We start from the raw sequence: 23,361 nt of genomic DNA, 5'->3' as shown, positions 1-23,361 counted from the left end.
TCTCGTGAGATGGAAAATTCCTGAAGGATTTTGTCATGGGGTGGGATTGTGCCTAGCCCTTTAGCTGACTGGCAGCAGCCAAGAGGATTGATTGGCAAGCTGTGAAACCAGCTGTGGTGTCTGCACATGAGACGCTGATGAGGTGGGAGGAGACAAGATTCATTTAAAACAGCCCATAGTAAAACAGTTATATCTTATATAAAGGGAGTAGAAAGGAAGTGATTTCCATACATCTGGAATGATATTACTCAGAGAATACCAGAAGATGCTAAGCAGAGGATCAGAAGTGGATTGGTTTTGGAGGTGCCTGTTGACATTTATGTGGAGAGGATCGGTTGGCAGTTAGTTATCCAGCATTCATTGACTCACTCCAAAATCAGTCCCCATTGGAAGGGCTGTGCAGGGACACTGACAACTGTGCCATTGTAGAGAAGGCCAAGCAAGCAAAGACTGCAGAGCGAGAGCCACAGGCACCCAGAGGTGGGAGTCGGTGCTGTGCTGAGGACTACGGGGAGCTGCCATGGCTCTGTGTGAAGCAATGGTGGTGGGTGCAGGGAAAGTCAGACAGCTTTGCTTTGCAAATGTGCGTATAGATTTCAGCTGAGCGATAAAGCCAATGGACACGACATTTTTTAAAACTGGAATAACGGAACATCTCATTATTTTATTGTCACATTCCTGTTCCTCATTACTTACTTGGTTTCCCCTTCCAGCTGGTACAGTTGTATTTATCTCTATTTTTTTCCTTTATTGTTGAAAAGTAGTGAATTCCCCCTTTCCTGGTATTATAATAGAATTATATTTTGTATTTTATCTTTTTCCAGTGCTCAGATAGATTAATGGAGAAAAGCATTAAGTTATTTTTACTTTTAGAAAACTGAACTCTAACATAGATAAAAATGTGTTTACTGCTTTCAGTCGACCTGATAAAAAGCAACGTATGGTAAATATTGAAAACTCCAGGCACCGAAAACAAGAGCAGAAGCACCTTCATCCACAGCCTTATAAAAGGGAAGGTAAATGGCATAAATACAGTCGCACTAATGGAAGACACACAGCAAACCTTGAGATAGAACTGGGGCAGTTACCTTTTGATCATAAATACTGATTCATGGTTAAATTAGGAAATTTAGAGGAGTGGATGCTTTCTCCTTTGTTTGGTGTTGAAATTAAGGTGAAACCCCCAAGATGACTGTCTTCATTTCTAGAGACTGTTTTGATGGCTTTATATTATGCAAAAGCAAAGCTTACTAACTTGCATTTTCCTATAGCTTAGGTTTGTTAAAAACTTTTTTTTTGCTCTGGAAAAAAAAAGTAGTTTTATTAAGGAAGCCAGGCATGAAATATTCTGTGCATGAAACAAGGCTTGGTTTGAGTAGCTGAGCTCAGCTCATACAGGGCAGGAAGTGCCGCCATCTTGGTGTGCAGTATGGCTTGAGGAATGAGCTGAGACAAGGACCCTCTCTAACGTGTTCTACTCTCACGCTTTTGTCTCTCTGTGGGATCAAGAGCCCATTGGCTTGTGAAGAGCTTGCTGACTTGTTCTTGTGAACGCTCTTGCACACCTGAACACTGGAAGAACAATAAACTGCACCGTGAGGAAAACCAAAGGTCTCTGTCAAATCTGGCGTCGTACTAGTGTTTTCTCAGAATGCCTTGGTACAGTAGATGATACAGCCGCCCCCAAGTGTCTTCCTCTTCATTTCCCGAATCACTTGAAGTTCCCCTCAGTTACGCCAGCATCTCTGCAGCCATCCTCACAGTTCATTCCCTCCTGTGGCGATGCTGCCGGGTAACCGTCGTTCATAGACATGTATGTGACTTCCAGTCCGACCCTCTGGCCAGTGCGTATGGAAGACAATAGCGGTCCTCTCATAGCTTCCTGAAGTGAGGAAGGCGCGGATCTCCTACAAGGAAATAAAGACACGTTGGTCAAGTGCAGTTTCAAAGAAATGTAGAGTTGCCAGCTATAATTTCTCCTTTGTGACTTTTTTCTTCATGATTCATGTAAGATTTCTACTTGTGGTAGCTAAACATATTTAGTGAGCTGCAGAACTAGGGCTCTTTCCTGGGGAAAGACCAGTTATGGAACATGGGGTTGTAATCATTAAATTTTATCAACTTTACTGGATTAAGAAACCATTGGAGGGGGGGCTGGAGAGATGGCTCAGAGGTTAAGAGCATTGCCTGCTCTTCCAAAGGTTCTGAGTTCAATTCCCAGCAACCACATGGTGGCTCACAACCATCTGTAATGGGGTCTGGTGCCCTCTTCTGGCCTGCAGGCATACACACAGAGAGAACATTGTATACATAATAAATAAATAAATATTTAAAAAAAAAAGAAACCATTGGAAGGCGGGGGGTAGGGGCAGAAGAGGTGACTCAGGTCATGGTTGCTGACCTAGCATGAGGATCTTAATTTGGACCCCTAACGCACACAGAAAATTGGGCTTGGTAGCTGGGTGAAATGGCACAGCACGTCTTTAGTACTATGTAGCACTCTGGAGGCAGAGGTAGGTGGGCTTCTGTGAATTCCAGGCCAGCAGGGCTACACAGTGAGAGCTGGTCTTAGAAATAAACACAGGCTTGGTGGTGCCTACCTGTAGTCCTAACACTGGGTCATTGGAGTGGGGGCAGAGATAGGATTCTGGGGGATGTTGATAAGCTATAGTAGTTATGCTCCAGGTTTAGTGAAAGACCAGACTCAGAAAATGAGGTGGAGATAGACAGGAGGAGGCATCAACTTAAACCTCCGGTCTTTCCGCATGTGTCCACAGGAACATGAATACACACTGAAGAGTCGAGACAGGGAGCAATGAAGCACATCTGGAGTGTGTATGTGCCTTACAGCATTGAGGGAAGACCTGCCTGGTATGGATGGCACATTCCTGTGGGCTTTCGTCCAGTCTGCATAAAGAAAAGGGTAGAACAAACTGAACCAGGACATCCCCCCTTTTTAGACACTGCTCCATAGACCTGGCAGGCTCAGATTCCTCCACTGCACCACCCAAGGGGTGGTGTCCCGAACACGAGCCAGAATAAGTCCTTCCTCCTTAAGCTAGTGTTTTGCCAGGCATTTGCCATAGCCATTAGAAGAGTAGCTCACACAGAGGAGCAAAGGGATCAGTGAAGCAGATCCATTTAAAATGCCGAGTTGACTATTTCAAGTGGACATACCTTCTCCAGAACACTGAAGATGACCAAGTGAGTGGGGAGAGATGCATTGCTTCGAAACTCTTGTTGTAGCCAGCTTAAGGGATTTAGGTAGAACATATCTGCTTCATCAAGATACTGGGATTTTCCAGTCAGGTCTGGAGGACACTGGAGAAACCGCATGGACAGTGGGCAGTGAACGTGGCTGTGTAGAAAGGTCACAATAGTTAAGCACCCCAAGTTTCCATATTGTTTCAGGCTGACCTTGAACTTGCGGGACCTCAGGCAGAAGTGCCTTCCTTACCTGTAGTAAGGAGTGGAGTGGCAAGGCATCATGATGAACACGGAGACTGAAGCTGGGTCAGGACCTCTGGGGCAGATTTGCTGAATGTGACTCATGACATCCAGAGTGCCCCTCTGGTGAACTAGGCCAGTATAGAGAGCCAGCAGCATATTTGACAAAAGCAGGAAACTCAGAGCTGCCTTCCGCCATGCCTTCAAGTGGGCTAGTGAGTATCCTGCACGGAGATGGGCAGAAGGAAGTGGAACGCGGCGGTCTTGCTTTTCTCTTATGAGTTCATTTGTATGTAATTTTCCATGAAGACAGTATAAGCCTTGGCAAATAATGAATCGGCTTCTCTGCTCACTCACCACCATTGTACTCTCAGGCAGGAGCTAGCCTTTTTCTGCTGAGGCAAAGGTGTGGTATGGGTAATGGCTGTCCAGGCTTAACCTGGCAGACAAAGTCTGAGGGCGTCTGACATCTAGGATTTACAGGGGGATTTCTGAAATTGGAATGATGCCAAGGACAGTTGGAAAGAACCAGTATCATGGCTAGCCTGGACTAAGATGCAGTACAGGAAGCAGCACTGTGTGTTCAGTCATACCCAGTTGGATCCCACCACCTAATGGAGCTTTTTAGTTCCATGTAACATGGAGGTATAGTTCCCATAAACATTACTCTAAGAGCCTGCCTTGCTCCAGTTGCCTGGCCCTAGAAAAGATGCTTCTGGGTGTGGTGCTGGAGCGTAGCTAAGTGCCAGGATATTTGCCTGGCTTCCATCTCATGCACAAGGTACAAACCCCTTTGTGTAAGTTAACTCTTTCTATGTGTATGGGTTCTGTGGGCTCAAACATAGGTGCCAGGAAGTTTATATTGCTGCAGGAAATAAGGCTGTGTTTCACCTACCACATGAGTACTAAATCCTACAAGAAAGATCTTGTAGTGGACTGTGAACTCAGATACCAAAATTAACAGGAGAATATGCAGTGTGTGAGGCAGCACACAGCAGTGATCCCAGCCAATGTGGAGGTCTAGGCAAGAGGGTGCCAGTTCATAGCTAGCCTGGGCAATTAAGCAAGATCTTCAAGTTGAAGCTGTTGCTTCAAGGGACAAGGATTGGCCTGGAACTTTGGTTTCTTGTGTCTCAGCTTCCCTAGTGCAAGGATTACAAGTGTTTTATTTTTTTTTCCCCTTAAGACAGGAACTTTCTGGCCTGGAGGGATGGCTCAGCCGTTAAAGGCTAGGCTCACAACCAAAAATATAAGACAGGAACTTGCCATGCACGTAACGCAGGCACCCTGCAGCACCTCTGGCAGCCAGAGTGCTGGAGTGCAGACAGGTGCCCTCTTCCCTGACTTGTTGGCTCTAGAACAGAGGCCGTCTTGAAGCAGTGCATGAGCAGTGTGGATAGGCAGACCCGAGCTCAGAACAAGTGCTCTGTCAGCGGGAGGCAAGGTCTCTGCGGCCAGCAGTGAACCACTTGACACCTACTACTACTTGGCAGCACATCAGCACAAGTGCATCTCAGCATCTCCATCTTGGGCAGGCACAGCCTCCGGTTACTGATAAGAAACCAAGGCACAGTTCACGCTCTAAGGAACTCGTTATCCAGACCTAGTCTTAAAGGACTGAAATGAGTTCTGCTTAAGTAGGTATATGACATTAGGCTGAAAAAAATCTTGCTGTTTTACTGCCTCTTGAATCTGGCCTGCTTTTGATTTGCTATGACCCAAAGACTGGTGGAAGGATCTGCAGATTTCAGATCCAGGCCTCCTGCCTTCCCACTCTTCCCTTGGGACCCACATAAGAAGCTCCACCTGACAGACTGGGCAGTGACAGGACTCAGGAGCCGATGTGTTCGGCCTACAGCTAGCCTGGTCCCACACATCTAGAGCCCTTCCTAGGCCTAGTGCTTTGTCCAGTTGGTGTGAGTGAGCACGGCTGAGAGGTGACTTGTAAGGATAAATGGCATCAAAAGTCACTAATTAGACAACAGTGACTGACAGGTCACAAGAACAGAAGAAGGCCTGGATTTGAAGTGTTTAGGAAAGACTTGATAATTCTAAGGGAGGCTGTGCTGGGAGGCAAGCCTGGCCTGCCAGCACTGGGTGATCAGGAAGGAGGTCAAGGCCAGTCTGGATGACACAGTGAGATTGCCAGCCAGACTCTGTCTCATCCTCTACCCCTGGCAAAAAAAGTGGCGTGGCAGGTGGATCCTTGTTTTACCTCACGTAACACAGGAGGAAAGCTATTTAGAACCTGGGCAAGGTGGCTCACATCAGTGACCCCAGCACTTGGTAGGCTGAGGCAAGAGGATGACCCTTGTTCAAGGCCAGCTGAATAGTGAGGTCCAGGTCAGCCCTGCCTGCAAACTCAGACAGCAAACACTCATAGATCATCAGATTACAGAAAGAAGCCACTACAGTAACAGTTTCTAATAGGCAAGTTTTTATCTAGCCAAGTTGGAAATAAACTGGCACTGTCTTTAATGTTTTATGCTCTTCTGAGACAGACAGGATCTTGCTGTCAAAATCCCAGGCTGCCCTTGACTTGTGGCTGGTCCTCCTGCCTTTTCCTCTCCAGAGGAATGCTGCCACACCTGGCTTCTCTTAACTATTTCTGTCATTTAGTGTATTCTGTATTAAACAAAACACTTACCACAGAACACCATGCAAAATGGTAAAACTGGATAGATAAACCTGAATTCTTTGTGGCCCAACATGCTATAATAAAGGATATTAAGGCAAAACATTAATTTTATACATTCATGTGAAATCAATGTATTTAAAATGAAATAAACATGATCTATTTTTCTAGTATCTGAGATGGAATTTTTTTTAAAAAAATAACAATTTTTCGATTATAATTCTCATTAATCTCAAACTCTTGACACTTCCCGCTTTAGTTTGAGTTGTTGGCACTGCAGGCATTACACCATGCCTGGCTTCAGACTCAGAAATCATACTCTTTTTAAAATAGAATGTGATTATGATTAAACAGTCTTGTCAGTGAGATTATGCTGTTCAATTACACTTAGAAAAATTATATCACCAATTCAATTAAGCAGTACTACTCAAATTTGAAATAAGGATACATTTATTCAAAAATATTTTTAAATGTTTGGGTGTGTGTGTTGGGGGTGGGGTGCTCACGCCATAGGGGGCGTTCGGTGGTCAGAGGACCAAGGACTCCTACCATGTGGATCCTGGCGATGCAGTTTTAGGGCATCTGGCTTGGTGGTATGTGCCTCTCCCTGCTGAGCCCTCTCCCCGACACATGTCTGATAGTGACGATTGTCGCTGTCTGAACACCATACACTTAATCGTTAGTTCCATCTGCCATAACCTTACTGCTCTAGCCTCAGAAAGTGAAGCCTGCTTTGGAATAGTTCAGAATCTCTTAGGAACATTGGAACAGTCACCTACGTGAACATAAAAGTCTTACCTGTACACCAGCAGTGTCCACAACACGGTCAGCAGTAGTATGTGCAGCCTCCTTGGGGCCAGGAAGCAGCCGTGGACGAAGAAAGGTAAGTGGGTTCCCAGGATAACTGGAAACCCTTGACTGAAGTACCAGTGCCATGGATGAGAGCCATAAAATGTCCCCAAATTCTGCAGCACGTTAAATTTCAAGAAATTAAATTGGACCAACGTCCACTGGTTTAAGTAAAAGAAAAAGAAAATAGTGTCAGAAACTGATCTTGGACCTTTGAATATTGGATAGAATCATGATATTAAATAATTTAAATATCAGGCAGCAGCCTTACATTAGTAATTCTAATCAATGACATGAAGTCTTGTTAATAACTTGTGTTTTTTGTCTGTTTGTTTGTTTGTTTTCCAAGACAGGGTTTCTCGGGGTAGCCCAGGCTACCCAGGAACTTGCTCTGTAGACCAGGTTTGTCTCAAACTCACAGCTAATAATAAATCTTCTAGGCTGCAGTGGAGTCTACTGCCCATAGTTCGGGAGCCTGTTTTGCAAACCAAATGAAGGGCAGAGTATTTTGGTTGACAGGATTTCTGGATGACTAAGGATTAAAATCATTAAACATCAAGATGTGTGTTATGGAAACCACAGCTGAAGACACCAGAGAATATAACAGGAATGATTCAGTGGATTCTGTTATAACTAAAGATTTGCCTCCGTTCCCAAATATTAGTGGGTCTGTTTGTGTTCTGAGGTGGGGTCTCTTGTAGCCTAAGCTGGCCTCCACCTTCTCCCTGTGCAGCCAGGGATAATATAATGCTGACCACCTGATCCTGCTGCCTTCTCAGTGGGAACCCACACCAGGCCGGTGTCATCACACCCAGATTGAAATACAAAAACATTACAAGTCCAGCTTGAGGTTTCAGAGCAGTAAATGGTTAAAAATAGCCTTTAGTTTAATCTGTTTTTACTTACTTGGCCAAAAAAGATGCGATCAATTATCAGAGACAAACTGAAGGTTATAAGTCTGAAAAACAAAGTAGAATGGTTACTCACATTTGAACCTGCCGGATTCCAAGCCAATGCCTTTTATAAACACTTTAAAGATGCTTTACAAGAGCTGGAGAGAAGGCTCAGCAGTTAAGAGCACTGATTGTTCTTCCAGAGGTCCTGAGTTCAATTCCCAGCAACCACATGGTGGCTCACAACCATCTGTAATGAGATCTGGTGCCCTCTTATGACCTGCAGGCAGAATACTGTAACATAATAAATAAGTCTAAAAAAATGCTTTACAAGTTCACCAACTGGATTCATACATTTTGAAAGATCTTTCACTGATGAGAAGCAAACTTAAGAAAAAAATCCACTATTTTATCTATTCTTTTTTTTAAAAAAGATTTATTTATTTATTAAGTATATAGTGGTCTGCCTGCATGTATGCCTGCAGGCCAGAAGAGGGCACCAGATCTCATTTCAGGTGGTTGTGAACCACCATGTGGTTGCTGGGAATTGAACTCAGGACCTTTGGAAGAGCAGGCAATGCTTTTAACTTCTGAGCCATCTCTCCAGCCCCTATTTTATCTATTCTTAACTAACCAACCTGCCTACATAAAAATATGAATACTTATTATTTCAAAGTTCCCAGGGTCTAAACAAGTTCCAGATGTAACTGGCCCCAAGTATATTACAAGAGATCAACTTCCCAGCTCCCAGGGCTTCCGGCAGCTTCGCTATCCTTGCACTTCTGAGATTGGACTGCCTTCCTGTGTGCGCTGAGAGTAGCTGTCTGTCAAACTGCTTTGGTTCTGTTTTGAGACAGTCTCCATTTTTAGTTATTTAGCTACAGACAGTGTCAGTTCCCATCAAATTGTCAGCTTGTCACACCTGAGAGAACCACAATTGGGGAGTTGTCTCCATCAGATTGTCCTTTGACACGTCTGTGTGGCGTTTTCTTAAATGTTAACCGATGTCATATTGTGTACCCAGTGTGAGCGGAGCCATCTTCTGGCCCATAGGCCTAGGCTTGTAAGAAAGGTAGCTGAGCAATGCACAGGAAGCAAGCTGGTAGGCAGCGCCTCCGAGGTTTCCTTTCTTCAGTTCCCCCTCAGGTTTCTGCCTTGGCTTCCCTAGGTGATGGACTATAATTGGTATATTGTAATCAATCCTTTCCTCCCCAAGTTGCTTTTGTTCAATGTTTACACAGCAACAGAAAGCTAACAAGGAGACATAGCCATATAATTTTGTTTTGTTTTTTGAGACAAGATGGCTGGCCTCACACTCAGAGACCTACCTGCCTCTACCACCTGAGTGCTCCGATTAAAGGTGTGAGCCACCACTGCTCAACAGAGTTTTGTTTTTGTGAGTGGTGCTGGTGGCCTTGAATTTATGCCTCAGCGTCCTGAGAGACATTGCCTCATTTCCACCTTGCGATTTCTTCTTGGAATTGTAGGTAATGAAGGTGGCTTTTAGCTTTTGCATACTTACCTTTTTTGTTTGCTAATGGGTCTAACTTCATTCCAATGTGATTATAAAGGATACTTTGTACGGTTTGTCTCTTAAGATGTATTGAGCCCAAGCCCTTGTGCACAATAGAGAAGCACTGAGCCACTGAGTACAGCTGGGTGAGTTTCTGTTTTGTTTTGAGACTGAGTCTTACCATGCAACCCTGGCTGCCTAGAACTCATAGATCCACCTGCCTTTGCCTCTCGAGTGCCGGGTTTAAAGATGTGTGCTACCACACCCTGCAAGATGAATCCCTTTATACTTAGTGGTCATCTGGATACATATATATGTATATATACATATACATATATATATATATATTTGTGTGTATGAGTGTTTTGTGTGCATGCATATGTACCATGTATGTGACTTGTGGCCTCAGAGGTTAAGGACAGGTGTTGGGTGCCCTGGAACTGAAGTGGACAGCTGTGAATCTCCATGTGGGTGCTGGGAACTGAACCTGGGTCCTCTGCAGGAGCGACAGGTCCCTTTCAACCACTGAGACTGCAGCTCCCAAACTGGATAGTTTTGGAAGCTGCTAGGGTGTCTCCTCATTTGTTTGCAGTTTTCCGTGTTTTGTGTACTCTGGAGATGAGGTTTGGTTGATCATGTACTGTAGATGCCCTTTGGTTTCTTCACAGTGGGTCTCAAAATGTCCTTTTGTTCTGTGCAGCGCTGGAGTCAGCATGCAAGCGGTCTGCCATGGAGCTCTGCCTCCATTGCAAAGTTCCTTCCCTACTCAGATGTATCTTCTCAGGCTTTCTGTCCTGCTGGGGGATGTTCTGTTGAACCTGGAGGAGACACTGCTGATTTACCATTACCGCAGCAGTCTCTACCTTTCTGACGTTGAGACCCTTTAACACAGTTGCTCATGATAAAAGACATGCTTGGAGTTGTTTTTTGGTTTTTCAAGACAGGGTTTCTCTGTGGTTTTGGAGCCTGTTCTGGAACTAGCTCTTGTAGACCAGGCTGGCCTCGAACTCACAGAGATCCGCCTGCCTCTGCCTCCCGTGTGCTGGGATTAAAGGCATGCGCCGCCACCACGCAAGGAAGATTTCCTTTTTAACTATGGTTGGAAGTAGGTTCAACTTTTTTTTTCTGAGTTAATTAGGTGTGGTGGTTCAAGGTCACCCAGAAACTGAGGCAGAAGGGAATCTTTGAGTTCAAAGCCAGCCTGTTAACATAGCCTGTCCCAGGCTAGCCAAGGCTTCAGGGTAAGGCTGTTTCAAAAACAAAACAAGACAAAACAGGCCAGGCCTAATGGTACATGTCTTTAATTACAGCATTCAAAAGGTAGAGGCAGGTCTGGGCTACATAGTGAGACCTTGTCTCAAAAAAAAAAAAAAAATTAGAGCAAAAATGATTTCTGTTTGTGAACCCTATTTTCCCATTATAAAGTCGGAGTGCTTGCACAATTTCCAAGTGGCCTTTGTCACTCTTTGCCCTCCTAACATTTTCCCTCTGAAGGCCTTCAGTCTTCTGTATTCCCCATTAAGGCAGAGCACTGGGAGCTGGCTCAGTATCTGGCACTGCCCTAGAGACCAGGCCTTGTACAGGGGTCTGACCTCAGCTACTCAGAGAGCTGAGGGACATGGCAAACTCCGTGCTCTGCTGGGCGAGGTCCACTCCCTGGCAAAGAAGACAGTCTGGATAGTCTACTGGATGCTGTGGTGGGTGTCATGCTGGGTGCTCAGGCCAGCTGTGTTAAACAACTCAACAGTTCCTGGCCCACTGGCTTTTCTAATTTTAAATTTCTCCATGTTTCTGTTTACTATAAAATAAGAACACTAGCATGACTTACACCCAAGAACATCATGGGGTCATTTGAGCAAAACTGTTCTAAGGCCCTTAATAAATAAAAGAGAAAACTTTAGGAAATAAAAGTGGAAATTCTAATAGACAGACACTTTTGTTTAACCGAAATAAAAAAAAAAGTTAATCAGTTTCATAAATGTAAAATGGAACACTGAATGGCTCAGTGGGTAAGGTGTTTGCCACAAAAGCCTGCTAATTGAGTTCAATTCCTGGAGCCCACATGGAGAGAACCACCGCCACAAAAGTAGTCTTTCTGCACGCACACACTAGTGTTTAAAAAAATAACAAAGTTGAAAGTTTTCTGTGACATTAGATACAACATCTTTCCCACAGCATGTCATGTTCAGGTTGATAAGATGTTATAGATGGCACCGCGGCCGGACTTACCCTACAGGTAAAAAGTGATGCAGGGTCAGATGGCGCTTTCTCTGCTCTTGGTAGAAATGGCTGAAGAGTAACGGCACCCATGGGATGAGCGCTGTGGGGCGGACTATGCAAGCAAGTGCAACCAGGAGTGAGTACTTGACACTAGGAGCAAGGGAAGGTCGTTACAGGAGACTGGGAGATGGAGCTTCAAGTTAGTCGGCTAGTTCCGCTGTGAGAGGACTCCGGTTTGGGGGCTTTTGAGACAGGGTCTTACTTAAATAGCTCAAGCTCATTTCCCCTTTCATACTCCGAGCCTCCCAGGTGCTGGGGTTCCAGGCCTGTGCTGCCAAACCTAAGTTAGCACTTTCAAGTAAGAAGCAGATTCCTAATACTAATTGTATGTAATTTAAAATACACAAAACTTTAATGCTGCTTCATTGGCAGAAAAATAATAAACATTCTCCTAAGCAACTATGTAAAAAAAACCCCCACAAATCCTTTCTTTAGCAGACATTTAAGAAAATCCCATTATTTATTCATTGATGGCCTGAGTCCCTACGACCTTGTAGAGTGGAGGTGCAGCCCGGTGGAAGAACATTCCAGGGCCTGGGTCTGCCCCCAGGCACCGCTCCCGAGAAGGAAGGTGTTTTTGTTTGAGTAGAACTTGGTAAATTCTACTCACCTGTACACACACATACAGACACAAGGGTGTGTAATCCCAGCACTTCAGAGACGACTGGGGCAGGTGAATCATGAGTTCAAGGTGAGGATGCGCAGTTTAGAGAGTCACCCAAGAGTTGGGGTTGTAGGCATGAACCACCGTGCCCAGGCAACTCTGTTTGTCTGTAGTGTAGCCCAGGCTGGCCTCAAACTTGCTGTATAAAAGATGGTGACTTTAACTCCTGATCCTCCTGCCTCTGCCTCCCAGTGTTGGCATTACATAAATGTGTGACCACCATGTCCAGATAGGGTCAGTGATCTTTCACAGACCTACCCAGAGTTTCTCAAACTGAATGTGACATACAGAGAAAGTAGAGTAATCGGTAGTGAAACCACAGGATAGGGCCCAGCTAGGCCTCATCTTGATAATAAAAGACTATAAAACAGGGAGTTAGAGCCCTCGGGTTATAGAGCACAACAGAACAGCCCATCCCCACAAACTGCCTTTTTCACTTACAGTAGCCTCCAACATTTACCCAAATCGAATGCAGAAATGACCTTAATGGAGCATGGTGGTAGCATACACCGTTAGTCCCAGCACTTGGGAGGCAAAAGCAGGCCAACCCTGGTCTACATAGTGAGTTTCAGGATAGCCTGGACTACACAGTGGGGCCCTGTCTTAAGGAAAGTAAAATCTTGGTGCAAGAAGACTGAGGTGCACTGGCTTGTTTGTGGGCTTCCCAAGCCTCCTCTCTCTCTCCCCCACTCCTCTCCTTTTTTGAGACAGGCTGTCTTTATGGGGCCTTGGCTCTCTAACTTACTACTTAATTGAAGCTGGCCTTAAACTCACAGATCTGCCTACTTCCGCCTCCGTAAGTGCTGGGACTAAAGGCATGTGCCAGCATACCCAGATTTAGTACATTCTTTTGAAATCAGGTTTGACTCTGGTGGTTTTCTACTATGTGTAGATAAAACCCAAGATGTGGAGCCTGGTTCCATCTCAGCCTCATCCTTGCTTGTTCCTCCCTCCCACACACTTGCTCCGTGATTCTGCTCAGACATTTCTCTCTGCTTCGTCTGGTTCCTCTAAGTCCCATGAACACGTGGGATCTACTGGATAGAAAATACTTGGGGTTTTTCCAAAGCACATTCTAGAACTCCCGTCTTACCTGTTCATGGACCTCGAGCCTTCCAGGGGATAGTAGAAGAGAGCAATTGCAGTGAGGGCAGTCTCCATGGTGTTCGTGAGGGTTCGGGTACAGCAGTACCACGTGAACCAGGAGCACATCTGGCAAAAAAACTAAGAAGTCAGGAGTGAGTAGAGCTGCAGTAGGAAATGGATCAAGTGTTCTGTAGAAAGCATGATTCCAGATGCTACAGAAGCTATGTCAGAGGGGAAATACCTGAAAAGTAGACATGGCCAGCCGCTGTTTTTATCCTGTGCCACTCGCGGCTGATAACAGATTTGCATGTCTTAATGCTAAGTTGGTAGTGGTTTTGGAAGGTTCTGATGAAAAAAAAATCCTGGCAGTGATGGCACACACCTGTAATCCCAACACTTGGGAGGCAGAAGCAGGCAGATCTCTGTGAGTTCAAGACCAACCTAGTCTACAAATCGAGTTCCAGGACAGTCAGGGCTACTCGGAGAAACCCTGTTTTGAAAAACCAAACAAACAAACAGAACAAAAAGGTTCTGATTTTCATGATGGAAAAGATTTTCCTTGAGGAGAACTCAAGGAAGGTCTCAAAGGTGGGCTGCCATCTCTGCTACCACTTCACGTGTGCCTTTGGCAGTGCGCATAAAACATAAACACAGTTGCCATGGGAATGAGTCCGTGTCTGAATCTATTAGCAGGGACTTAGTCACTAAGCTAATTTTCTTTATATAATGTAAAACACAAAACAAACCAAGGCGCTAAGAGCACTTACTGCCCTCTTAGAGGACAGGAGTTCAGGTCCCAGCACCCTGCCAGTGGCTCACAAACACCTCTAACTTCAGCTGCAGAGAATCCCACACTCTCTTCTGGCCTACATGGGCACCACATTCAGACACACAGAAGATAAAACACATCTTAAAATGTAAAAAAACATAATGTCAGCACACATAGGCCCTTCCTCCAGGTTACTAATACATCATAGTCCAGAAATGTGTTGGTGAATGGAAAGCTTGGAATTTAAAGTGTATTTTGTGATAGAAACAAAATCAGTAGATGGGCAAATGGTTCTCGTGGGCAGAGTGAAGTAAGGAAACCGTGGCACTACACAATCCAGTCCCCCATTGGGGGAATAGTTTGACTGGGAGATACAAGGCAGAAGGGTCTCTGTGAATCTGAGGCCAGTCTGGTCTACACAGTGAGTTCCAGAACAGGCAGGGCTATGTAGGGAGACCCCGTCTCAAAAACGAAAGAAACATAAGAAATAAAACAAGATGCTTTTTCAGGCCATGCCCTCCCTTACACAAGCCCAGTTCCTTCAGGCTCTCCAGCTAGAGCTGTGCTTCAGTAAAGGGCTTTCTCAGGCAATCCTCAGGGCTGGGGGGACAGCGATCATAGGCTGTAAAAGCAGCTTTCAGAATGTCCAAAGACTAAGGAAAGAGAGGACTCTGACAGTTTAGATGCCCAAAGGATTCCATAACCGGCTTTGGGATCCGGCCTGTCCCATTTGGGCCTGAGTCAGGAGATGACATGTACCACTCAGATTTTACTGTTCTTAATTATGGAAGAATTTCCAGGCAGTCCCAGGGACCAGCAGTTTTAGGGCCCGTCTGCCCACGCATGCTCTGTCAAATGTCTACAGTGTTGGGGCTTACCACCCATCGTGCCACTTCCTGGTTTCCCACGTGCTTCATGAGGGAATACAGCCTTATATCTGCTACAGCAGAGAGAAGAGCTTGGCCCAGTCTGGGAATCCAGATCTTCAGTGGGTAAAAAGAAAAGGTTTGTTGAGCACATCATCCTGGTTCATACTGAACTGCCATAAAAGCAAAATCCTAACCATCCACAGAAAGCCACCCTTCCATCTCTGTAGTCACTCAGGCATGGGTGGTGTGTGTGGTGTATGCTTAGCTTGCCGGCTCTTACTTGCAAAGCAGCCCCTTCCCCATCTTTTGGAAAGGCTTTGCTATGTAGCCCCGCTGTCTTTTCCTGTCCCAGCACCCCCAAATATTGGGATTTACAAGTGTGAGGCACCATACCCCACTTACCCATTTTTATATTTATGTATATCTTACAACACTAATATACTTTGTGATAGTCGGCACTGAACCTAGGGCCATGTGCATGTTAGACAAGTGCGCTATCACTGAGCTCCTCCTGAGCAGCTTGAAACCATTTTATTGTGTTATGATTCAATTTTAGGGCGGTGGTGGTGCACGCCTTTAATCCCAGCACTCTGGAGGCAGAGGCAGGCGAATCTCTGTGCATTCACATTCAAGGCCAGCTTGGGTCTACAAGAGCTAGTTCCAGGACAAAGCTACAGAGAAACCGTATTTTGAAAAACCAAAAAGAAAAGAAAAAAAAGCACTTGTTTAGGGCTGGAGAGATAGCTCAGAGATTAAGAGCACCGGCTTCTCTTCCAGGGGGCCTGAGTTCAATTTCTCAGCCACACATCACCAACCATCTGTGATGAGATCTGATGCCCTCTTCTGGCCTGCAGGCATACATGCAGGCAGAACACTATAGTAAGTAAATCTTTTAAAAAATTATTTTAAAGAAAGATTCTCCTTTAGAAGCATACGGTAGGTTTTGTTTTTCAGTCAAGCATTTACAGTGCTGTGTGCTGGGTATCATAGCAGGTGTCACATGCATTAGCTCATTCCTTCAACATCATCTAACATCAGCCCGCTGAGACTTGTTTAACACACAAGGAGACCAAGGCACAGAGAGGTTAGGCTATGTGCCCGAAGCTCTAGAGCCAGTTAGCACTGATGCCTGGATTCAGACCGAGGTAGACCTCATACTGCAGCCTGGGCTCTTAACAATAAAAGTTTTTAAATCCAGGGCTGGAGAGATGACTAGTGAGTACCCAAGTTCAGTTCCCAGCTCCCAGGTCAGGAAGCTCACAGGCGCCTCCCAACTCTAGAGCATCTGAACTTTTCTTCTGGCCTCCAGCACCAATATTTGTGTTCCAAGCACACATGAATAAATGAATCTTTTTTTAAAAAATGATTTTTTTTTTGGAGATGGCCTCAGCCACTGCAAAGAGAGGCACAGCCCTGTGTCAAACAAGCTAATCCAGAGCCTCAGTCTTTCTAGGTGCCACATAGCACCTCAGAACTGGACTCCCTTTGGAATGCTGGGGCCTGGTTTTCCCTGACCAAAGAGAAACAGTCCAAACTCCTGGGTCCAACTTGATGACAGACTAACAGATCCTGAGGTCTGGCGTGTACCTCAAGTGGAACCTGCCGGCGTGTGCCGGCGTGTACCTCAGTGGAACCTGTCGGCGTGCACCTCAGTGGAACCCTCTGGCAGGTAGACATGTACCCCAGTGGAACTAGCTGGCGTGTATCTCAGTGGAACTTGCCGGCGTGTATCCCAGTGGAACCTGCCAGTGTGCACCTCAGTGGAACCTGCTGGCATGCTCAAGGGCTTGGTTTGGTTCCGTCCTGCTCCTCTTCCAAAGGACCCTAAAACTGAGGGTCGGACTAGACAGACTTCTCAGGTCCTGTGCACAGCCTCCTCTTAACAGCCCCTGGAAATCCATAGCCTAGAAACTGCAGCCTTACTACATAGCACAGAGACAATACAGGTCTTAAATGTTTGTCAACACTAATTTTCTCCCCAATCCAATGAATCAAAACATCATATAAAACAGATATTTTGCTGTCTTTAAACTGTGTTCTCACAGCAGATTTTCTCGTCATCTTTTATTTGTGTATGTTTTATGTGTGTGTGCGCACAGAGATGCTAGAGGGTGTTTGACCTCTTTCTCTGTCACATGTTCCTTTTGAGGCAGGGTCTGTTTTACAGGGTGAAGCACAACCCAGGGATAATCTTCTGTTTACCTCCTCAGAGCTGGCCTCACAGGTATTTACTTCTTTCATGGGTGCTGGGACCTGAACTCTGGTCTTTATGAAAGTGGACAAGGGCTCTTAACCTTGAGCTAACTCTCCAGCCATTCACTTTTATCTTCTTATTTAAAATTTAATTTATTTTTAAATATATTGAAGAATTCTACATCGGTGTCTTTGGTACAGTGGGCTTCCCGGACAAGGCTGGACTTTACCAACAATAGCCTTTTAGAAACAAATTTTCTGAGATTTGCAGTTATTATTCAACTATCATTCAGTTATTACCAACTAACTCTTGAAAAAGGAGTACATCTGGATTTAACAATTTTTGTCACTTTAATTTAAACTTACCAGCAATTGAACACTGTCTTTCCCCAAAAGATGCAGAATCTTGTAAATGCTCGCAAAGATGAGGGGGTAAGTGTAGCCCCTCAGTCTCTCTGTCCATTCCCAGGTCAGATAACCATAATTACTAATATCAAGGACCAAATAGCAAATAGTACTGAAAAATTAATTTATACCTCTTTATATAAAGCCATATGTTTTTCTTTGACAATGAAGTTTTAAAAATTTTTTTTTGTTTTGATGGTGGGAACTGTTCGCCAGCCTTGGACATGCTAGGCAGGTAGTGCGCCGCTACAGTGCACCCTAAATCTTAAAACACAGAGTTGAATATTTGATCAACTAAAGTCTTAATTTCCTCAAATTAGAAATGTGTTTCACGAGTCCAGCACGGTGGTGCATGCCTTTAATCCCAGCACTTGGGAGGCAGAGGCAGGTGAATCCCTGTTAGTTCAAGGTTAGCCTGATCTACAACGCATGTTCCAGGTCAGCCAGTGCTGTTAGACAGAGGAACCCTGTCTTGAAAAAAACCAAAGAAAAGAACTATAAAGGATATCTGAAGACCATGTGGTGTGCAACTTCAAGAGACTGCCAGTATTCATCAGGAACAAAACTCGTTTGCACTAGGAAGCAGTTAAGTATTCGCAGAGCAACAGTAAACAAGACCAGGTAAATGCTTTCTCCAAGAAGACCTGAAAAGCAAACCAAAGTAGTGACTGTGGCATTAAAGACAGGCAGCTCCTCCTTCAGATACACAACTGTGGCGTCCCTGGCTCTGGCTCCGGCTGTTAAGGTCCTTCACACCACTCCACAAATGTTACCTAGTTAAGTGATTTACTGGACCGGCTGTGAGTTAGCTAAGGGTGGGACTCTTGCTTAGCCTGCTTGAGGCCCTGAGTGTGTTCCCTAACAGCGTGTGCGGAGCAGGTAACAACCCATGAACACCTACAACCACTGCAAAAAGACAGAAACCCCACTAGGGGGCGGAGACACACCCACCCACATCCCTGTTCACCACTGGTTGATTCCTTAACCGAATCTCCCCCTGACCCTGCCCTGCCACTGGTGATTCCTTTCCGATGTGAGGAAGCTAAAGCTCAGAAAACTGCTTTGCCCAAAATAAAAACGCTGTTACTGACTAGGTAGTATTGTCGGTCGGCCACCTTCCAAGTTTGCTTTTCAGCTGCATGCTGAATACAGAGTATTTTTTACTTTAGTTGTCAACAGTCCGTGTGTATGTGAGTGTGGGAATCAGATTTTATGTTAAAATCTGTTATGCCCGATGTGATCGTGTCATCATCGCACGTCAGTGGGGAAGCTGAGGCAGGAGGATTGCGGCAAGTCCAAGCACAGCCTGCACCGCACAGCGAAGACACTATCCAGCGAGCTTCAGCTCGCTTCCACTGCGATGCACAGCCCGCCAAAAGCCGCAGGCGTCAGAAGCCGTGAGCTCTGCCGCGCAGCCCGCACTCACCGCCGCGCTGAGAGCGCTTCTCCTGCGTATTCACGTACAGCGTGGACTTCCTCTTCCGCAGCTTCATCTCGCCGGAGCCGCTGTGGAGACTGCGGAAGGCCAGGCCGTGGTCGCCGGCCTCGGGCTCCATCCCTTTCCAGCCACCTGCAGCCCGCAGGGAACCTGCCCCGCACCTTCTCCCGGGCGGACGCGCACCACTAAGATTGGGCCCGGCGAGCCGCCGTCGCGGGGCTGCTCCGGCCCATCCACAGCCGGAAATGCGGCCGGAAGCGGCTGAGTCTTTAGGTGATGCTGGACTGCACCTACCTAACTGGAGTTCAATCCTGGAAAAGACAAAAGTAAGGACTGGACGCCTTACTGCGCCCGGCACCTCGCCAGCGCCCGCTGAGGAGGTAACAGAGCGGAGGGAGGCAGTGAAGTGCTGAGATCAAGCTCCCGGGTGACCACGGCGCTCACCCCACATGCCGCGTCCTCGCCTGGGAACCGTTCATCAAGGTCTTACAATGACAGGAGACAGAAAGTTATACGTCAGTAGATTTTTAAAGTTAAATGAAGTTTTTTTTAAGATTTATTATATATACAGTGTTCTGCCTGCATGTATGTCTGCACGGCAGAAAGGGACACCAGATCTCATCATAGATGGTTGTGAGCCACCATGTGGTTGCTGGGGTTTGAACTCAGGACCTGCGGATGAGCAGCCAGTGCTCTTAACCTCTGAGCCCCATATCAGTGAATATTTATTACTAATCGCTTGGATTTCTCTTCCAAATTAATCTATTTTCTCTTTAGTTTATGCAATCATTTTCTTGAGTCGAACTCACTATATAGATTAGGCTGGCCTTGGACTCGAGATCCTCCTGACTCTGCATCGCGAGTGCTGGGATTTAATGCCTGCACTACCACACTCGGCCTCATCTATTTATCTGACTTGGTGACAGGTCCTCACTATATAATCCTGGCTGGCCTAGAACTCACTATGTGCACAGGCTGGCCTCAGACTTAGGTTTGCCTGTCTCCACCTCATAAGTGCTGGGATCAAAGCATTTAAAAAAAAAAAAAAGTTGGTGGAGCTGGAGAAATGGCTCAGTAAAAAGCACTGACTGCACTTGGAGAACTCCCTGGTTTGATTTCCAGTACCCACATACTCTGAGGGCACCAGGCATGCATACTGTTGCAGTTACGTACATGAAGATGAACACTCGTACACATAAAATAAAACTTTTAAAAATGCATCGGTAGAAACATCAAGTAGATGGGGACGTCTGTATTTCAGGCCTCAGATGCCCTCTGCTAACATCCTTAGCTTTTGAGCTGGTGAAAAGAAAGGGCCTGGGCCGGGCGGTGGTGGCCCACGCCTTTAATCCCAGCACTCGGGAGGCAGAGGCAGGCGGATTTCTGTGAGTTCAAGGCCAGCCTGGTCTACAAGAGTTAGTTCCAGGACAGGAACCAAAGCTACAGAGAAACCCTGCCTCGAAAAACCAAAAAAAAAAAAAAAAAAAAAAAAGAAAGAAAGAAAGAAAGAAAAGAAAGGGCCTGTTACTGCATCCCAGGATTTTACCTGATAGTTACAAAGATGTTTGGCCACCTCATAGTCACTGAAGTTCTAATTAGTCAGCTTGTCTTTTAGAATGTTTAACGAATGTGTTTTGTTTTTGTTTGTCCTGCAAACTTCAGTTCAAGATATAATTATCATCTTTTAAAAAGGGGGAATGGGGGGGGGGCGGGGCTGGAGAGATGGCTCAGAGGTTAAGAGCATTGCCTGCTTTTCCAAAGGTCCTGAGTTTAATTCCCAGCAACCACATGGTGGCTCACAACCATCTGTAATGAGGTCTGGTGCCCTCTTCTGGTGTGCAGGCATATACACAGAATACTATATACATAATAAATAAATAAACATTTAAAAAGGGGGAATGGGGTCTACTGAACAAACTGAGGTTCAAAAGACTCAGATTATTTATTTATTTATTTATTTATTTATTTATTTTGTTTTTCAAGACAGGGTTTCTCTGTAGCTTTGGAGCCTGTCCTGGAACTTACTCTGTAGAACAGGCTGGCCTCAAACTCACAGAGATCTGCCTGCCTCTGCCTCCCGAGTGCTGGGATTAAAGGCCTGTGCCACCACTGCCCAGTCAAAAGACTCAGATTTAACAGCAAAACAAGAAACCCCACTACATTAGAAACAGTTTCAAATGACCTCTGGCTTTTGTTCCTTTTTTGTTTGTAAACTCTTCGCCATTGAACCAAAGCAAGATTGGTAAAATTGTCATTTGTGTGATCAAATGTGTAATCTAAGAGAAAACACACCTTCCTTTCCCTGATGAGCTTAAATTCCATTTGAGAGCCATTATAAAATTTATAAAAATCAACTGCTATTGACTTTTGTGACCTGAGCCTGGGTTAAGAATCCATGCTGCAGTCCTTCTGGACTTTCTAGTATGTGGCTCCTTCGCTCTGCTCTTCTCATTCACTAATATCAGACCAAGGTGATTGACAAGCAGCACTGTTTTCTAGAAGATGCTATGTCCATTTGTGAGTTTCCACTATTTTCAGTTGTTGGAACTAGAAGCAAAATCTCCATTTTGTTTTTCTCAAAAAAGGCATGCAATGGTCTGCAGTTGATGTCTCCAAAAATATCAAAAGGAACTCAACAAACTTTGTTGTTTTGCCTTGCTTTGCTTTTTTTGAGATAGGATCTTACTATATAGGCTTGGCTGGCTTGGAACTCACTATGCAGACTAGACTGGCCTCAAACTCACAGAGCTCTGCCCCCCCATCCCCTAATAGTGCTGGAATTAAAGGCAAGTACCACCACTCTTGGCTCAATAAATTTTTATAGCCTCTTAAAAATTTTTGTCATAAAGCTTGCTAAAAATTATGACTACCGCAGAAGAAATAATGAAAAGTCGTTTGTTATTATTATTTATTAATACATTTTATTATTATTTAGATAAGATTTAAAATGAGACAATTATGTCTGACTTTCCTTCAGGTATCTTTTGGAGTAAAAAGTTTTGTATGACTTGCAAGGTGGTTGCCATCCCTTCCCATCCTTTTGCCATTTTAAAAGCTACCAGTTTACACACCCTGAGAAGACTAACATGGCTAGGTTAGTGTGATAAGCCTGTCATCCTGGCACTTTGGAGAGGAAGGCAGACTGTAATCTTAGAACACCCTGCCTATCTCAAAGAACCAGGACAAACAGGCAAACGTCAGGAAAGAACTCAATGGGAACGTGCTGTAATAGAAGGGTGTTTAGCGTCCTCTCATGCCACCCTCTGCCCTTCATTCCCTATACGTTCCTTTTTAAGGTTGTTGTTGATTGGTTTTGCTTTTTGTTTGTCTGAGACCTGTTATGGTATCCAGACTGTCCTCAAACTGGCATGGAGCCAAAGGGTGACCTTGTGCTCCCCATCCTCTTGTCTGTGCCCGAGTGCTGGGAATGTGAGCATGCGCTGCTGTGCCTGGAGGAAATACAAAGTTAAATGTATAATAAGATTTGTAACTATTGGCAACTAAATTGAAATTTTAGAAAATATTCCATAGTAAGTCTATATGCTGCTATCCTGCAAACCTCTATGTATTTGTATTTATTAGTTAGTGATTCTTTTTCATTTTGTTTGTTTGTTTCAAGACAGGGTTTCTCTGTGTATATCTCTGGCTGTCTAGGAAATCATTCTGTAGACCAGGCTGGACTTGAACTCAGAGATCTACCTGCCTCTGCCTCCTAAGTGCTGGGATTTAGTTAGTGATTCTTAAATATTATAAAAACATTCGCACCAGAGCAAACTCGTAGTGAATCTTTGAAAGGGCAGTTGTGCTGGAGACAGGGCCCGGGGGGTGAGAGTGGATACTGCTCTTCTAGAGGTGTTGAGTTCCCAGCACCTGTGCTGGACGCTGTCACTGCCTGTAACTCCTGCTCCAGGGACTCTGACACTTGCTGGCCTAAGAGGCTCCTGTACTAAGTGGTTCCTTTTTTGTCCCCCTTTCTTTGGAAACAGATCTGAAGAGATTCGCTGTCCGCGGAGCATAGCCGCCCTCGGCCTGTGCACTACTTGTTTGGCAATGCTTAGGAGATTGACTGTTTCACAGGTGCTCTTTGCTGTCGCCCTTGGAATTGCTGGAGGAATGTATATTTATCAGCCAATATTTGAACAATATTCCAGAGACCAGAAGGAATTAGAAGAAAAGCTGCAAGGGTTTCAAGCAGCAGAAGAAAAGAAGAGCTAATTCCGCGTCCAGTGAATTTGTAGGCACTGCTCGCCATTCTACTGAAATTACACATGGACTATTAATCTAGTAAAAATTTAGGTACATTTTAATAAATAAATCATG

The 23,361-nt window shown here is 45.1% G+C and overlaps 3 protein-coding genes across 13 annotated transcripts in view; 2 read left to right on the top strand and 1 right to left on the bottom strand.

Annotated features, from left to right (window-relative positions):
- Ccpg1 (cell cycle progression 1) overlaps nt 1–1,605 on the top strand; it is a 30,606-nt gene extending 29,001 nt beyond the window's left edge. For 5 of the 6 annotated variants that reach the window (XM_041679832.1, XM_041679831.1, XM_041679829.1 and 2 more), the window contains one exon: nt 919–1,605. In XM_041679832.1, coding sequence (XP_041535766.1) covers nt 919–1,108 — 190 coding nt within the window. In that variant the 3' untranslated portion in view covers nt 1,109–1,605. The remainder of the gene's footprint in view (nt 1–918) is intronic. The other variant, XM_041679830.1, reaches the window with a different exon arrangement.
- Pigbos1 (PIGB opposite strand 1) lies at nt 1,545–23,360 on the top strand. 5 transcript variants are annotated; one of them, XM_041679838.1, is made up of 2 exons: nt 1,545–1,611; nt 23,028–23,360. In XM_041679838.1, exon 2 carries the CDS (start codon nt 23,092–23,094, stop codon nt 23,254–23,256), a length of 165 nt encoding a protein of 54 aa, XP_041535772.1. In that variant the 5' UTR covers nt 1,545–1,611; nt 23,028–23,091; the 3' UTR covers nt 23,257–23,360. The 5 variants fall into 5 exon arrangements, with proteins under 5 accessions (XP_041535772.1, XP_041535769.1, XP_041535770.1 ...); XM_041679835.1 differs by lacking the exon at nt 1,545–1,611 and adding an exon at nt 19,231–19,367; XM_041679836.1 differs by lacking the exon at nt 1,545–1,611 and adding an exon at nt 19,231–19,421.
- Nucleotides 1,750–19,231, bottom strand: Pigb (phosphatidylinositol glycan anchor biosynthesis class B). Of its 2 annotated transcripts, none has more exons than XM_041679833.1 (12): nt 19,030–19,231; nt 18,112–18,247; nt 17,565–17,682; nt 15,015–15,119; nt 13,375–13,505; nt 11,567–11,707; nt 7,838–7,889; nt 6,881–7,092; nt 6,095–6,159; nt 3,458–3,671; nt 3,178–3,358; nt 1,750–1,907 (listed from the first exon to the last, which is right to left on the bottom strand). In XM_041679833.1, exons 1-12 carry the CDS (start codon nt 19,157–19,159, stop codon nt 1,758–1,760), a joined length of 1,635 nt encoding a protein of 544 aa, XP_041535767.1. In that variant the 5' UTR covers nt 19,160–19,231; the 3' UTR covers nt 1,750–1,757. The 2 variants fall into 2 exon arrangements, with proteins under 2 accessions (XP_041535767.1, XP_041535768.1); XM_041679834.1 differs by having other exon boundaries at nt 13,375–13,493.
- Nucleotide 23,361: the final 1 nt, after the last annotated feature.

The sequence above is a fragment of the Microtus oregoni genome, unplaced genomic scaffold (genome assembly GCF_018167655.1).
Source record: "Microtus oregoni isolate MIOR12 unplaced genomic scaffold, Mior012 000032F_ref0000030, whole genome shotgun sequence".
Classification (NCBI taxonomy): Eukaryota; Metazoa; Chordata; class Mammalia; order Rodentia; family Cricetidae; genus Microtus; species Microtus oregoni.
Note: the sequence above shows the minus strand (reverse complement) of the source record. Positions and strands in the feature narration are given on the sequence as shown.